The following is a 16,646-nucleotide window of genomic DNA, read 5'->3' on the forward strand; positions in this document are numbered from 1 at the left end:
CGGAGGTTTTTGCGACGGGCGCAAAAACTCCGATTTTGGAGGTTTTGCGTATACTAAAAGTAATGAAGTTAAGCATGTTTAAACATTTATTATAATATTAGTTTTGATACGCAAAAACTCCAATATCGGAGGTTTTGCGACGGGCGCAAAAACTCCGATTTTGGAGTTTTTGCGTATACTAAAAGTTATGAAGACTTAGCATGTTTAAACAATTATCATAACATTAGTTTTGATGCGCAAATCATGTATGTAGTAACTATCGGAGTTTTATGGTTATAATTATGCTATTCGTGTGGATACGCAAATCCTCCAACATTAACAACTGCACTTAATTCAACTTGAAATATGTTATACCCTTTATTTTTGGTGAAATCTTAACGCCAAAACTCCGATTTTAGAGTTTTTGCACATACTAAAAAGAATAAAATTTCTGATGTGAGAAGTCAAAATTCAGAAGTACAAGACTAATTTAGAAGTCAAAATTAATCATTGTCTTTGTGTAACAAATGCAACCCATTCGATCAAAACATCTATAGGAGACACCTGTACTGAAAAAACGTATTACATTTCGGAAGTTTAAATATATAATTAAGGCCTATGCTATGTGGATACGCAAATCCTCCAATATCAACAACTGCACTCAATTCAATTTGAAATATATTTTATTACCATTTATTTCATCATTATTTTTTGGTGACATCTTAACAATATTTCCCCTTTCTTTTTATATTTGCCAAAACTTTCATGAAACTTAAAAGTGTTGCATGAATAACTAATTCAAAAGAACATCGATAAACTTTGGCTTATCCTAAATAACTTTGGGTAAAGTAGGAATAATTGTTGCCATAAAGAGCGTCTTAAAAGCTAATCCCATATAGAGCGTCTTACTCTCCTATAAGATAAGCCAAGGTGAATAGGAAACTTATTAGCGGTGTTTATTGTCGGCGGATCACACGTACCGACAAATGATCTCCCAATTGCAATGACTTGAATACATTATCGACGTTTCAAGGGGTCCGATATATTCAATACCAGGTCTGTCACAACGTTTGGACTGACAGTATTTATTTTGGGACATTAGAGCACATCAGACATATCGAATTGCATTCTGAATACGAAGAATGTCATTCTGATATCAAATAATTTTGATTTTTGAATTTCGCAATTTAATACACATTTTATGGCAAATCATTAAAATTGATATTTTGATATTTAACAGTACTTGAAGTAAACTTTATAAATCTGATGATTTATATTTAAAGTGTATGTAGGTGGGATGAAAAGCCGACGATCAATTGAAAATTTTGACCTTTCGTATTGAAGATATGGAATTTTTTTCCCAAAATACCAAAAAAATTAGGTCTTTTTGGGAAAAAATCCATATCTTCAATATGAAAGGTCAAAATTTTCAATTGACCGTCGGCTTTTCCTCCTGCTACATACACTTTAAGAATATATCATTAGATTTATATAATTACTTCGAGGACTGTCATATATCAAAAATTTGAAAAATATCAAATTTTTATAATTTGTCATAAAATTTATATTATATTGTGATTTTCAAAAAATGAAAATTATTTGATATCAGAAAGACATTCTGCGTATTCAGAATGCAATTCGATAGGTCTGAGGTGCTCTCATGTCCCACAAAAAATACTGTCGAAACGCCATAAACGCTCATTCTAGATCCCTTAAACAATTTTTATAACATTAGTTTTGATACGCAAAAACTCCAATATCGGAGGTTTTGCGACGGGCGCAAAAACTCCGATTTTGGAGTTTTTGCGTATACTAAAAGTAATTAAGATTAAGCATGTTTAAACAATTTTTATAACATTAGTTTTGATACCCAAAAACTCCAATATCGGAGGTTTTGCGACGGGCGCAAAAACTCCGATTTTGGAGTTTTTGCGTATATTAAGATTAAGCATGTTTAAACAATTTTTATAACATTAGTTTTGATACGCAAAAACTCCAATATCGGAGGTTTTGCGACGGGCGCAAAAACTCCGATTTTGGAGGTTTTGCGTATACTAAAAGTAATGAAGTTAAGCATGTTTAAACATTTATTATAATGTTAGTTTTGATACGCAAATACTCCAATATCGGAGGTTTTGCGACCTTTGGAGGTTTTGCGTATACTAAAAGTAATGAAGTTAAGCATGTTTAAACATTTATTATAATATTAGTTTTGATACGCAAAAACTCCAATATCGGAGGTTTTGCGACGGGCGCAAAAACTCCGATTCTGGAGGTTTTGCGTATACTAAAAGTAATGAAGTTAAGCATGTTTAAACATTTATTATAATATTAGTTTTGATACGCAAAACTCCAATATCGGAGGTTTTAGCGACCGGCGCAAAAACTCCGATTTTGGAGGTTTTGCGTATACTAAAAGTAATGAAGTTAAGCATGTTTAAACATTTATTATAATGTTAGTTTTGATACGCAAAAACTCCAATATCGGAGGTTTTGCGACGGGCGCAAAAACTCCGATTTTGGAGGTTTTGCGTATACTAAAAGTAATGAAGTTAAGCATGTTTAAACATTTAGGCCTATTATAATGTTAGTTTTGATACGCAAAAACTCCAATATCGGAGGTTTTGCGACGGGCGCAAAAACTCCGATTTTGGAGGTTTTGCGCACGCGCGGTGGTTTATTAACTATAATAATATAATTAAAGACAAAGATAAAGACAATTTATCGCGTCTGACGTCACCTGTCAATCAAACTCGAGCACGGTTTGTTTACAAAGTGTCGTGATGATGACTTGCTGAACGCGGATTTATAACCGGGCGCCGTATTGTTAATTTTGCACCTTTCGACATGCAAACCATCTCAAAAGTTAGGTCTTTATAGTAGGAAACTTTCTTTGGTGAATGCACCATGTCCACAATGCCTAGAAAAGCTGCTTTTGCCTTGTAAAAGTACGAAATTTTTCGCCATTTGCTGCTATTCCTTTTCTCCGATCAGCACCAGATAGATCGGCCTTCCTTTACGCGCTGATTAACCTGTGTAAACCAATCAAGGATCGTAATTGACAGTGACATCAGACGCGATAAATTGCATTTATCTCTGTCTTTAATTATAGTCACTGTCGTCCATGCGCAAAACCTCCAAAAACGGAGTTTCTGCGCACGTTATACGCAGAACCTCCGGTTTTGGAGGTTTTGCGCTCGGGCGCAGAACCTCCGGAAATGGAGTAACTACATACATGCTATTCAACAATAATTGGTCATAACCAACGTAGTACAAAAGATGCTTGGCTAGATCATTCTCCATTTATTTATATACCTCCATGGTCAAACTAGTGAGTAAAATTGGGTTTAGTATGTAAACTCATCCCAAAAAGAAAGTATCCAGTTTGATTTTATTCCATAAGTCACAGATGTGGCCTTAAATCAAAACCTACTAAAAGTATGTTACAGATAATTTTTTTACGCACAGTTTGATACCTCATTTGTTCAAATCAATGCAGAATTGATGACACAGTGACCATTTGAATGCAATTACTTCAATTTTAAAAGTTGCAGTAATTCCTATAGATTTGGTTCTGCTACTCAATTATGGGCAGATCAAGGGCGCGTCAGACTCACGTCTCACTGAGAGCATGCGCCGAAGATGTCTGACAGTCATTGATGCAGCAGGAGGACATACCAGATATTGCCTGTGAAGAGTGAAGGGCAAACATTAAGGAAGGAGTAAAAGAGTATCTGCATTCAATAAAACACATGAAGTGAAGTCAAAGAGTCTTAGTTCGTCTCTGTTATTGTGTACCTTTATGACGAATCTTGAGGAGCAGGAAAACCACATCAATAGGAATTACTGCAACTTTTAAAATTGAGGTCGTTGCATTTAAAAGGTCACTGTGTCATCAATTCTGCATCGATTTGGACAAATGAGGTATCAAACTGTGTGGAATAAATTTATCTGTAACATACCTTTGGTAGGTCTTGATTTAAGACCCCATCTTTGACTTATGAACCAAAATCAAACTGGATACTTTCTTTTTGGGATGAGTTTACATGAAATTGTTTATCAACCAGGCTAAAAAGTGTATACACATGATATAAGCAAGTTGGCCTACATGGAAATAATTAAAGAGAGAAACAGGTTAGATGATAAAGATCAAGGAAAAGAGCGCACTCCAACAATCAAGTAAACAATTTTATTACTGTCAGCCTCTGGGTCAATAGAAAGGGAACTTCTTGATCCAATCTCAACTGCCACTGAGGAGTTTTGCCAAAACACGCAGTTGGCTATTATATTTTTTAATGATGCCAACTACATCTTTGTAAAGAGTTTTGTCAACATTGCTATGGTTTTTACGATGCCAACTACCGCTTTGTAAAGCGTACTTATTCTGTGGCAAGTCTGAGTCTGATTTCAATAATTTGCTGTCCGGCCTGGAGTGAAGACCAACGAAGATCACCCATACATAGCTACACATATGCTATTCTGAATAGCGTTTGTCTTCTGTCTTTAGCACAAGATGCATCTGTTCCTTGCCATTGCTGTTGGAGTACTGCACTTTTCAGCTTTTATAGATAACGTTGAAACATGTGCCGTTTCAGGAGGTGGCAGTTCATCTTCTTCCGGATCCAGTAGTAGTAGTAGTAGTAATAGTGGTGGTGGTAAGTGTTCAGAGCGTAGTAAAATAAGGGTGTTCATTTTTTTTTATAGAGAGTTTGCGATTTCCAAACGTACGTAACGTACGCGTACGCACGTTTATCTATTCAAAATCACTTTGAATAGATCTACGTGCGTGCGATACGTACGTTTGGAAATCGCAACCTCTTGAAAAAGACTGGTACCTGAGCAAGTTTGGGTTATTGCTTTACTTGCAAGAATAAGTATCCAGATTGAAACTCAAAAACATAAAGTATGGGTTTTTTAACATTGTAATGGGACTCAAAAACAAACATGGGAGACAACTAATTTATGTGGGTGGTCATGTTCTATACCAACCGAGAGATCATTCAGTTTTATTTATAAAGAATATCCTCGATGGAATTGAATTCTTCTCTTATGTATCTCATTCCAAAGTAGACTATGCCATAGTCGATTTTTGATAAATAAAAATATGTTATTTAATCATTATGAACGCATTCAGTTGAAGTCGAAATTATACTGATATTAATTTTATTACATCAAAATACTAGTAAATGGTTATGAAAAGGTTTATATAATTATATTAGTGACAGTAATAGTAAACTATACGTAGGCCTATTGAATGCAACATATTATAATGGCACTTCAATACTGAACAGTTCTGATTTTAGAATCTACCAGTTTAATAATCGCGAAAGCCCGAGTTAAAAATCGACTATGTACATTGCATTTTTAACAGGACTTTGACCGGGGACTTAGTCCCTAACACACACTATCAATCATACTTGTTTATCAATCCAATTTAACCGCAAACACAAAGCCTGTACGTACAAGACGCGCTCATGCACCTAGTACACAAAGCGCCGCATAGTTTCTCACTACAACATGTACAATGTAGTTATCAATGATAATGCCACATGTCCGGAGGATTTTTAAAAACCATAACGAGATCTCGGCGACCAATCGCAACCGTGTTAAACTTGTTAACCGCAATCGAAAGTGAATAGTCCACTTTGGAAGCCAACAGAGGGAGTACGGTGACTAAAAAGATCAAATGTGAAAATCTATCAATTGTGCACAAATTAATTAAATCAGAGTTTTAAGAGTATGCATATAAATGGGCAAGTGGACTACGGAGAAGTCTAATTCCAATGTAAAATGCCCAACCTGACGCAGACAAGAACATAATACGCGCAGCATCACAGCATCTTGAGAATGGTAGTGAGCTTTGGCAAAAATTGCATTGATCATTTCATAGCGAGTGTGTAGAAGAATTTTAAATATCACAGATATACTTTTGTAGGTCGTGTGGTTCTTGAGTTATGTTATAAAGAGGGCTGAAACAACAACACTTTTGTAAAACGTACATAACTCATTAACAACAATAAATTAAGCACGTTTCAAAGGATATGATTTGTAGAATGTAAATTTGCAAAACATCAAAGTGTTATTTTTCAATAATACATTGAATTAGATAATGAAAACCGATTTTTTTGCTGCTGCTACCAACAATAGGTCGTGTAGCCTTAACACATTCACTGGGTATGGAGGGTGTGTTTTTTAAATACGCATGAATTCTCGATGATTGCCAAACGTAACATGAAGTGACTCTAATACACTTATTTTCCTTTCCACCACACAAAACGCAATGTGATCGGTTGCATAGCAACGACAAAAACAAATTACAAAGCCATTATGATTGCAATATTAATAAACATGGAGCTATCATATTCGTGGAGGGGCAATAGATTACGTAACGCATTGTTCCTTTGCAGCTTTGTGCCAATTTGATTTACCGACAAGCCATTCATCGAGAGGTACCTTTTGTTCAGGACAAAAGGGTTCCGCCATTAAATCGGTAACTAACCTGACAGCGTATTAACGCTTTATCAGGCAGGCTACTGTCAATAAGTGATCAAAAGAATTTCATGTGAAAGCGCCCACTTGAGTGAGCGGTACCCTTTGCTCTCATACAGCACACAAGTGTGCCTGAGTCTTCGCCAGCACACAAAAGCACACGTTACCGTCGATATACAATTATTTACCACCCACCTTAATTTAGGCGCCTCATTTGAATAAATTCAACTGAGTTACTGATCGATTACCCGTAACAACGCGGTGTGGCTGCCAGGTGTACAGTGGTGTATAGGTCTATCTGTTTCTATAATTAACTATTTCGCAGTATTATGTTGTTATCATGGTTATATAGGCCTATTCAATAACGTCAAATGGGTTTCCCAATATCACGAATATCCAATTTAAAAGCCAGGGGAAAGTGAGGGAGCGATAGAGGTGTCGAGGGGTGAAAAGAAAAGAAGCGGATGGGTAATCGTGATTGGAGGGGAGGGGAGGAAGACAAAAAGAAAAAGGAAGAGGGAGAGGAGAGAGAGAGAGAGAGAGAGAGAGAGAGAGAGAGAGAGAGAGAGGGAGAGATAGGCCCCTAAAATGTAGGCATAAAATGAATAAGTGCAGAGAAAGGAAAAGAAAGGAATGAATAAAGAATATAATAATCGTTATTATAGAACATGATGCAGTCATGTCTACAGTAGAATTCATCTCGACCTTTGCAGGACTTAAACCCCATTAAAAGCTATTAAACCAAGATAACACTCATTGAAACAGCTCAACTGATTAAATCGGATCTTCTCTGGTTGTGCACATGTGTCTGTTGTATATGTGCGGTATCGCAATGAGGTGCTATAATACAGCTTCAGTTGGGTAACTGATTATAAAGGAAACGCAAGGAAACAATGGTATGTGTACCTTTGTTCACGAAATGAGACAATGGCCTGCTTTTTGTTAACCAGCATTCTTGAAAATGAGCAACATAATGATTGTTGACTTAACACGGTTTGGAAATAATTTCTTCATATTTTTGGTGTTATCTGTCGTTTACATATCCTTCCTAAAACACAAAAGTGCGACTATTTCCAAACACCTAAATTAGCTAAAAATTTAGGACATGTTACAAAACTATATTTTCTAGAATTAAATAGAATAGTTTAAATGTAGTTTGTACCGTTTTTTGTGGCATCCTTCAGAACGGAGCGGTCCGTTACCAATATAGCTCAATATTTTCGGTCAAATCTCCATTCAATTAACACGGGGAGTTAGCTAGCTATGAGCTAGCCAACTCCCCGTGTTAATTGAATGGAGAAATGGTTAAAGGTTAGTAGATTAGGTCACCCAGGCACATCACTAATGTGTTTCACGAGTTGTAATACCGACAGGTAAAAACATTGATTTTGTAAAATTCTCCTGATTTTTAAAATTACTAAATAAGGTTAGTACTTCAAACCATTCTTTGATGAATCTATGCAATATGACGGTAATTATTGAAACATCTAAGAATCAATCTTAAACATCTTCATGATATTCATTTTTTTGCGCATGGTCAAAGCATGCTCTTGCGCTATCCACAGACTATCCGGTGGAAACTTCAAAGCAACGATCATGCGTTAATATTTACAAAATGGCGAATGATGTAGTTTAAGTCGAACAATAGCGTGACCGGCGTGACGTAGTTTTTGGCATTGTTCCTATATGCACTTTCACCCTCCTGGTTGAATGTACACTCTCATGAATATTGATTGGCAACATTTTCCAATATGTCAGCGCTCAAATCGAACACAATAGAACAATAAACTGCAGTGCGTTGGCATTAAAGATAACATCCACCTGGTTTAACACGCGTGAATACACACCGTCCTGTCCACACGGAGAGCTATTTCTTAAGCACTCTGGTGCTCGAGCACAAACTTTGGGATATCCACGGTGTGAAACTGTCTTATTTATCCCCAAGAAATTTAGGGCATTTTGTTAGTGGTCAAGTGAAGCCCCTGGACATTGAATCATCCCCAGATGACCATCCTCTCTCTCTCTCTCTCTTTTGGCGTGTTCGGGTACACTACAATGACTACAGATATTAATATTAACTTATCACTAAATATAATTTTAACATCTTTCTTATGATTGCATGTCAGGTGGCTGTACCTCTTCCGAATTCAGATGTCCTAGTGGTAGGTGCATCACTAGGACATGGCTGTGCGACAATGATAACGATTGTGGAGATAATTCTGATGAAACTCATCACACATGTCCGGTAAGCATTTTATTTTTAATCATAACACCCCAGCAAACACAACACTTTTTCGACATCATTCGCAAAAGGTTATAAAATGTTGTCAGAAAACGTTTAAATGTCGGGTTATATAAAGGGTATATTAAGGGTATAAAACGCTCTCGCAGGTTTTCTCCGGGATCTCCGGTTTCCTCCTGCTTTCAAAAAATCGGTGATTAGTTGTTTGGCTATCAAAAACTTCCTTCACCCAATGGAATTTGGGGAGCTGCATAGATAATTGGTGGATGTTACAATCTAAGTGCGGATAGGTTTGCGCCAAGTTCGGCTGCAACCAGCCTAGTTGATGCGATCTGATTGTGATGATCCACCATAGCAGCGAAATTACAGCGCTTTGATCCCTCTTAGATCCGGAAAAGGCGCTATATAAAACACCGAAATTTATTTATTATTATTTTATTTATAACATTGAAAAACATTTTTTGATAATCTACTGCCCAGCAAACAGCCCAGGGTTATATAAAGGGTATAAAACGTTTTAATAACATTCAAAAACATTTGGGAAAACCTGATACAAACCAATCTAAACAAAATGTTTTTTTGTTGGTTGAAAAAATATTTTGCGAAAAATGTTTGCCCATAACGTCTTAAAACGTTTTTATGACCTTTATATAACCCGACATTTAAATGTTATTAAAACGTTTTGAAGAAAACATTTTAAGAATATTTCTGTGTTTGCTGGGGGGCAAATATTTTAACATAATGTTATTTAAGTGTTGACAAAATATTTGGCAAAAAATGTTTAGCAATAACATTTTTGAAAACATTTTAGAAATATTGTTGTAGTGTGTTTTCATACAAAACGATTTAAAACGTTTTCATGACCTTTATATAACCCGACATTTTAATGTTATTAAAACGTTTATAGCTAAACCAAAAGCCAAAATATAACTTATTTAAAACGTTTTAAAAACGTTTTTGTGTTTGCTGGGATGCATATACGATCCGAACGGTTGCAACCAGGTTCTTCGTATACTATGCCATAATCGATTTTTAAGATTAAAAATAAAATAATGTGTTATTAAGGGTAGATGCGGTATTGTTTGTCGAAGCAGCCGAAAAATCGATTCTTATTGTCTAAATCAATATATTATTGAAAAAATAACACTTTGATGTTTTGCAAAAGTTCATTCTACAAATCATATACTTTGAAAACTTGCTTAATTCTTTGTTGTTAATGAGTTGTTGTTGTTTCAGCCCTCATTACAACATAACTCAAGAACCACATGACCTACAAAAGTATTTCTGTGATATTTGAATTCTTCTATACGCTCGCAAGGAAATGAGTAATGCAATTTTTGCCAAAGCTCACTACCATTCGCAAGATGTTGTGAACTACCAAATCGCAACACTTTAAAATAGTGTATTACCTTAATAATTATGATGAGCGCATTCAGTGAAATAAAGAGATGTTTATCACAAATAAGGCACCACATCCATTTTGGTCTTATAGAACTATCGGTGCCCGGTTAGGTACCGATGACTGTTATCATCATTCCCTGGAGATGTAATAAATAATTGTATCAAGCATAATAATTAACAATTGCATAGTGTTATTGTTTTTCATTTAAATAAAAAACGAATGCACTGTACAAATGTTCAGGGTACGATAAAGTGCCATCGGTACCTCTTCGGGCACCGATAGCGCTATAGGACCAAAAAAGATGTTGTGCCTAAGATTTATAATAGTCACAATAAAAGTACAATTTACGTATATCATCGAATGCAACAAAATATCTCGCCATAGATATGAGGGCTCACTTATTGAACAATTCTGACTTTAGTTTATTGACCGCGAAACCCCGAGTAAAAAATTCGACTATGATCATTGGATATTGAGCAGGCACTTTGCCCATGGACTTTGTCCACAACATCACACATTTTATTAAAATGTATCAGTCACTCTGAGTTGTCAATTATACACGGCATCTAATATACTTATTATCAATCAAATGTAATCGCAAGGAAATCAAAGTTTAACTTTCGCGCCAACACACCAAAGCGCCGAAAATTCCATAGATATAATATTTTGCAGTTAAAGGTCCGTGACTCGATCGACAGCATCATCCCCCTGATATTTTTCATTGTTGATGAGGTTTTGGTATCACATGATAGATACTATTTTTCTCATTACTATCCTGAAATTTGACGCTCCAAGTCGATGTATTTCCGGAGAAATCATGAAGCACAGCGGATTTTACAGGCTACCAATTTGTAAATACTAAAATTACTTCGGAGTTCTTGCAGGGAATTAATTGCGAATCATCAGTCTCCTCAACAGCTACTTTGGTTTCGCGTCATACACATTCTGTGAAAAAAGCGAACCACACTAACTGCTGAGGAGACGGTGCGCCGTATTTAATTATACAAATTCAACGATAATCGTATTGGGCCAGATTGCTTAATTGATTAGCGCGTGATGCTTTTACCCGAGAGGTACCCGCTTCAAAACCTGGTGTCGGAAGTTTTTTTTCCTCTCCATTTTTAACCCAAACTTTTTTATATTCATTTGAAATGTACATATTGCAAAGGGAAATATATTTTGTTTCCTTTTTGTCTGAAACGGTACGAAAAAAACAAATATTTTCCGTTCAATACGGGCCGGACATTGTACAGCATGTCAGCATTCGTCATACGAACGGGAATTGTTGTTGCTTGCCTGCCCAGAATGCAATTCACTTATACCAAGGTATTGGATTGCAAATTTGGCTATTTATTTACATTTGCGCTGAAAATGCTCTCGTTTTTTCACAAAGCAGCATAAAGGGGGCGATATTTGATATTATTATGTAATTTTAAAGACAATCCATATTCAAAACCAATAGGGTTACCCACCTTTAACCTTTGACGAGAGCGTATATTTTAAGCGAACATCGCGTATTTGCTGTATTGAAACGCACTTGTCTCTGATTGGCTGCTGATGAGGCGATCTGCTGTTGCCGAGTGGAAATTTATGAATGAACTTTGCGCCGTACGCGTTGTTAGCTCTGACTTTGGACCCCTACGTTATACCCTGACAATGAAACCACCAATAAATTTAGCCCGGGAAATTTAGTAGGCCTAACTCCCCAGAAGAGAATGACTCATATATTATACTCTTACTAAATATTTGCGTCGAATATCATTGTTATCCAACATGTTAACTTTTTTGTTAGGGTGAACTTACCCCACCATATGGGCAAACCTACCCCAGCTTGGGACAAGTTCGCCACTTTGCACATTTTTTTTTTTTTTTTACCGTGTTGCTATTGTAAGACCTATAGTTCTGAGATTGTGGTCGTATATAGCCAAGAAATAGGGCTTTCATAAGAGCTAATCAGGTCCGCGCTAACCTTAAAATTGACATCGCTAGGCTGGTCAGAAAAAATAGCGCGAACATTCTCCGCTTAATTCCATCCCCCGTCCGCGCCCCGATACCATTTTGTCATACACCCCATGACTTGTAAAAATAGAAATTGACCAGACCTCTCCCCCAAATGCACATGTTGCATGATATTAATACAACGATATAAATACAACGATTTAACGGTTGAAACAGGTTACTTTTGTCTGTCGGAGAATGACTAAAAATTAAGCCAACCACTGCTTTAATACAAGGATGTTCCAACGAGAAAGTTAGTTAGTGATGCACATTTTGTAATTAAGAGTCTTACTCAATACTACAACTCTATCTCAGATCTTATAATACATTGTTCTTCTCCAGATCGTACAACCGAGAGCTTCCGGTTCTGATGTAGCTGATGCTGCCACGAATGCGGTGACACAGAGCCTCAGTAGCATATTTTCTGATGATCATGACTTCCTGCGGCGTATTGCACGGGCAGAATCTAACGACGGACGCCATTCCAATACATACCGCGATGGGTACCACGGTGGAATATGGCAGGTAGGCCTACTGCACATTACAGAATCAGCAGTTTCACACCAGACAGCCCCTCAATTTTGCTTAAAACTGATATTTTGGAATGTTTGAAAAATTACGTATGATAGACTTCTGTCAGAGAATATACGTCTAGCCCTCTTGTTTTGTTCCATTATCCACTGTATCTCTTTTGTGCAAAGTCTGATCAACTGTCGATTTATATCAATTAATTTGGACAGGTCAAGATAATCTTGGACAGGTCAATTTAATCTTGGTCAGGTTAATAAATTTTGAACAAGAGAAATACGTGTTCGTGTTTAGAAACACTGCCCGGCCTTAGCATCTGACGTTTTGAACGTACTATTAAACCCGCAGTACTCATTACAAATCAAATGGGGAGTACTTAGCCTCAGTGATTGGCTTAGTTTTTGGAAATGCAGATTGTTTTAATATAAATTTTTTTATACAAATTTTCAGGTTGATGAAATTGGATTTAGAGACACACAGGACACATCTTCTCATCCAGGCCTCACCCGTAAATTCGAAGCTATCCAGCGTGAGTTTAACATCAATTGGCAACGGATCCAATGGAGCGATCTTCGAAAGCCGCTCTATTCCGCCCTGGCTGCTAGACTTCTAATCTCTAACAAACCCGCGGTCATACCTTCCACTTTATCTGGGCAGGCTGCTTTTTGGAAGAGGTATTATAACACGGCAGCAGGTGCTGGGACAGAGCAGCATTTTATCAATGCTAACAATTAAACTGAGGTGAGAGTCAAGCTCAAATCGAATGTTTCACTAGGATCCACAACATTCTCATCTATAGTGCACAGTTCTTTAACCCCAAAAACTCATACTCTGCAACTTGAGGTCAAATTTTGCTCTATGATTATTTAATTGAGGCTATTGAACTATGGTATTAGGATGAGGCCATTGTGGTCCATAGTGTTTGTTAAAAGGTTAAGAATTATCTAATCAAGTTATAGTCCGGATACCTGCCTCAAGTCAGTAAAATCACCCATAGTGGGTAGGAGAACATGAAAACTAATATGAGATACTGTATTAGGATCACATATTAAGTATCATGTGAGAGTATACCCTTGTACTCTGGGTAGTAAATAAAAAAAAGCGCCCCTGTTGTTATTAATCGTATTTAATGCGTATTTACAACGTTGTGAATAAATATTTGACACCATAGAATATAAAAACTAGTAATTTGATAACTTAAAATAAGATTTTTAACAGAATAAATCTAAATAATATGATTATGCAGTTTATTCGGTTAAATATTTACCCCATAATTTCCCTCATTCTTCAGGCCCTGCCCGCTATCGGGTGCTAATTTAAAGTTTAAGCTTGATTGCTATTGTTTCTTTGTAAGCCTGCGGCGCAACCTTGAACAATATTGTCTCTTTGTAAGCCTGCGGCGCAACCTTGAACAATATTGTCCTTGAGATAATTAAAATAAGATTTTTAACAGAATAAATCTAAATAATATGATTATGCAGTTTATTCCGTTAAATATTTACCCCATAATTTCCCTCATTCTTCAGGCCCTGCCCTCTATCGGGTGCTAATTTAAAGTTTAAGCTTGATTGCTATTGTCTCTTTGTAAGCCTGCGGCGCAACCTTGAACAATATTGTCCTTGAGATAACAGTAACAGCCTGTTAGCAACCCACTGACTTTGTGTGTATAAACCAAGCGTGAAAATGTTTTAGTGTGATGGGGCAAAACCAAATTTTCGTCCTCATATAAAGGACACTTTACTCTTTGCCGTCTCCATTTTTTTCTTCCTCATCGGCTCCTTCCTGGTTATCCGGCCTGTGCTTCTATTCCGATCCTAATCTCTCAGTATGATAATAATGCTGCATGCTGGTAGTTGTTGGTCAACCTCATATCAGGCGGAATCTACTATAATTAGTACGATCCGCAGCAAAAATAAGTTCGTGCGTCCTACGTCATGCGTCATAGCGCGTATTCTTGGGTATTTGGGCCGCGTTTTTCAAAAACAAGGACACGGATCCGTTTGTTTTTCGGCACTGTTTTCCAAACACCCGATCGCATTGTCACTGATTGTGGTATAAAACAAGTATCGAGTTTGATAAATGATTAGTTTATTTTTTGTTCCAGTTTGTCTTGTCTTTAGCCAACATTTGGCCATCCCTATTTTATTGCTGAAAAGATGCCCATGGTGCAGATAAAAACATTTTTGCAAATTATTTTGTCAACACTTAAATAACATTTTGTAAGAATGTTTTGCATCACGTTTTCAGAATTGTTTTCTGATTGTTAATAAAACGTGTTTACCGTATAACCAAACATTAAAACGTTTTCCGTGTTTGCTGGGAAGTTCAAAATTCTCTAATGTCATAAAATCTCTTTTTCCTCTTATTTGCTTTATTTGCAGCATGCAGTCAGTGCTCAAGAATTGGACCAGCTCAATCGCAAATGGCGACTGGAATGATTTGCTATCAAGAAACTGTTCGCTATTATTTACACAGTTAAACATTCACATAAAGACTGCACAAAAAGTAACGCAACTGTTATAAACACGCCTATAATAGCTTCAGAACTAAATGTTTTCATAATATTTCAACATTATAGAATGAAGGAGGATTTATTTACGCGCAGTTTTGATTCTCCATTTGTCTAATATCGTTCAATATTAACAACACAGTAGTGTTTTTGAAGAAAATACCCAAATTTAAAAGTTGCCGCTATTTGTATTGATTTGAAGTCGGCGCGAGGCGGGTTTTATTTGCTTGCGTAATATAACCATTGATTGCTGTAAACGGCAAACTTTTCATATGAATAGGTTTCACTACAAAAACGATTCTCTTAAAAATGCAACAGTTTCCACCTCGATACACCCGAGCACATAGATATCCTAGTACGCAGTCCGTGTTATACTACACGGTTGAGTGCATAGCATCATAAGAGCTGTGTGAGATCTAGTGGAAAATAGGATTCTGTGATTGGTTTTTGTCAAAACCCCAAGTGTTCCCTTCATCCAATCAGAATTTTTTTATATCAAACGAAAGCTAATGGTATATGGCGCCGGCTCCCATTGAACACGTGATTGACGTTTGAAATCATATCTATAAATCATGTTAATTATTAAAATTGCATATTTCACTTGTTTGAGTGTGTGCTTATCATCAATTAAATTAAAACAGCGAATCTTCACCCTATTACTTTGTAAACGGAACCTAGTACGCAGTCTGTGTTATACTACACGCATCCTAAACACTTAACCCCATCCTAAACACCATGTTTATAGCTTGTGTTTGTATTACATTTATTTTATGTTTAAATATCAAACATCAACCTGTATATAATCTAAACACAAGATGTTTAAATTATTATATACATGATGTTTGATATCTAAACATGTTGTTATAATCTGTTATAGCTAAACGGTAGCATTTGGTGTATTTGTGGTAGGGACAATGTTGATTTGATTTTGGATTTGTGATGTAAAAGGGAATATGTTTCAAAATATGATTTTTTTTTTTTAAAGGTACATGTAGATAACAGTGGCGTACCGTGGCCGCTCCTACCCCGGGGGGCTGAAGAAAATTAAATTTTGCCGCCCCTTCCTCAGCAGCCCGAAAAGGTTGACCCAATTTTGGTGGTTTGAAAAAGTGAAGAGCAAAAAAAAAAAAGAAAAGGATTTTAGGCGTTAGCGCCCTAAAATCAATGTAGAGTACCATTTTTCAGTTTTTTATACTTTTTCAAAAATTTTCCGCACTTTTTTCTTTATTAATTCTTTTTGCCGCGCCTTCTTCTTCCCGCGCCCTTCTTTTTGCCGCCCTTCTTCTTTTGGCCACCCCTACTTTGATCCCGGGGTCTCGCCCCAAAGCCCCCCCTCCCAAAAAAAAAAACGCGCATGGATAATAATAATTTGGCTAAACGCCTAACGTGTTTAAAAATTGTTACAGTTAGGGATTTGCAGTGCATAATTCCCTCTGCTCAACCACAGATTATAATCAGTGATATTATAGACGTATACTTATATTTGGTAATACAGATTT

At 36.5% G+C, this 16,646-nt stretch overlaps 1 protein-coding gene across 2 annotated transcripts in view; it reads left to right on the forward strand.

The window, feature by feature from the left end:
- LOC140166041 (uncharacterized) overlaps positions 1 to 15,747 on the forward strand; it is a 245,583-nt gene extending 229,836 nt beyond the window's left edge. Inside the window, exons 1-5 of one of the 2 annotated variants that reach the window (XM_072189415.1) lie at positions 4,387 to 4,634; positions 8,595 to 8,713; positions 12,453 to 12,635; positions 13,089 to 13,379; positions 15,020 to 15,747. In XM_072189415.1, coding sequence (XP_072045516.1) covers positions 4,493 to 4,634; positions 8,595 to 8,713; positions 12,453 to 12,635; positions 13,089 to 13,373 — 729 coding nt within the window. In that variant the 5' untranslated portion in view covers positions 4,387 to 4,492 and the 3' untranslated portion in view covers positions 13,374 to 13,379; positions 15,020 to 15,747. Of the gene's footprint in view, positions 1 to 4,386; positions 4,635 to 8,594; positions 8,714 to 12,452; positions 12,636 to 13,088; positions 13,380 to 15,019 lie in introns of those variants that run through there. The other variant, XR_011860803.1, reaches the window with a different exon arrangement.
- The last annotated feature ends 899 nt before the right edge of the window (positions 15,748 to 16,646 follow it).

Source organism: Amphiura filiformis, chromosome 12, assembly GCF_039555335.1.
Source record: "Amphiura filiformis chromosome 12, Afil_fr2py, whole genome shotgun sequence".
NCBI classification, from domain to species: Eukaryota; Metazoa; Echinodermata; class Ophiuroidea; order Amphilepidida; family Amphiuridae; genus Amphiura; species Amphiura filiformis.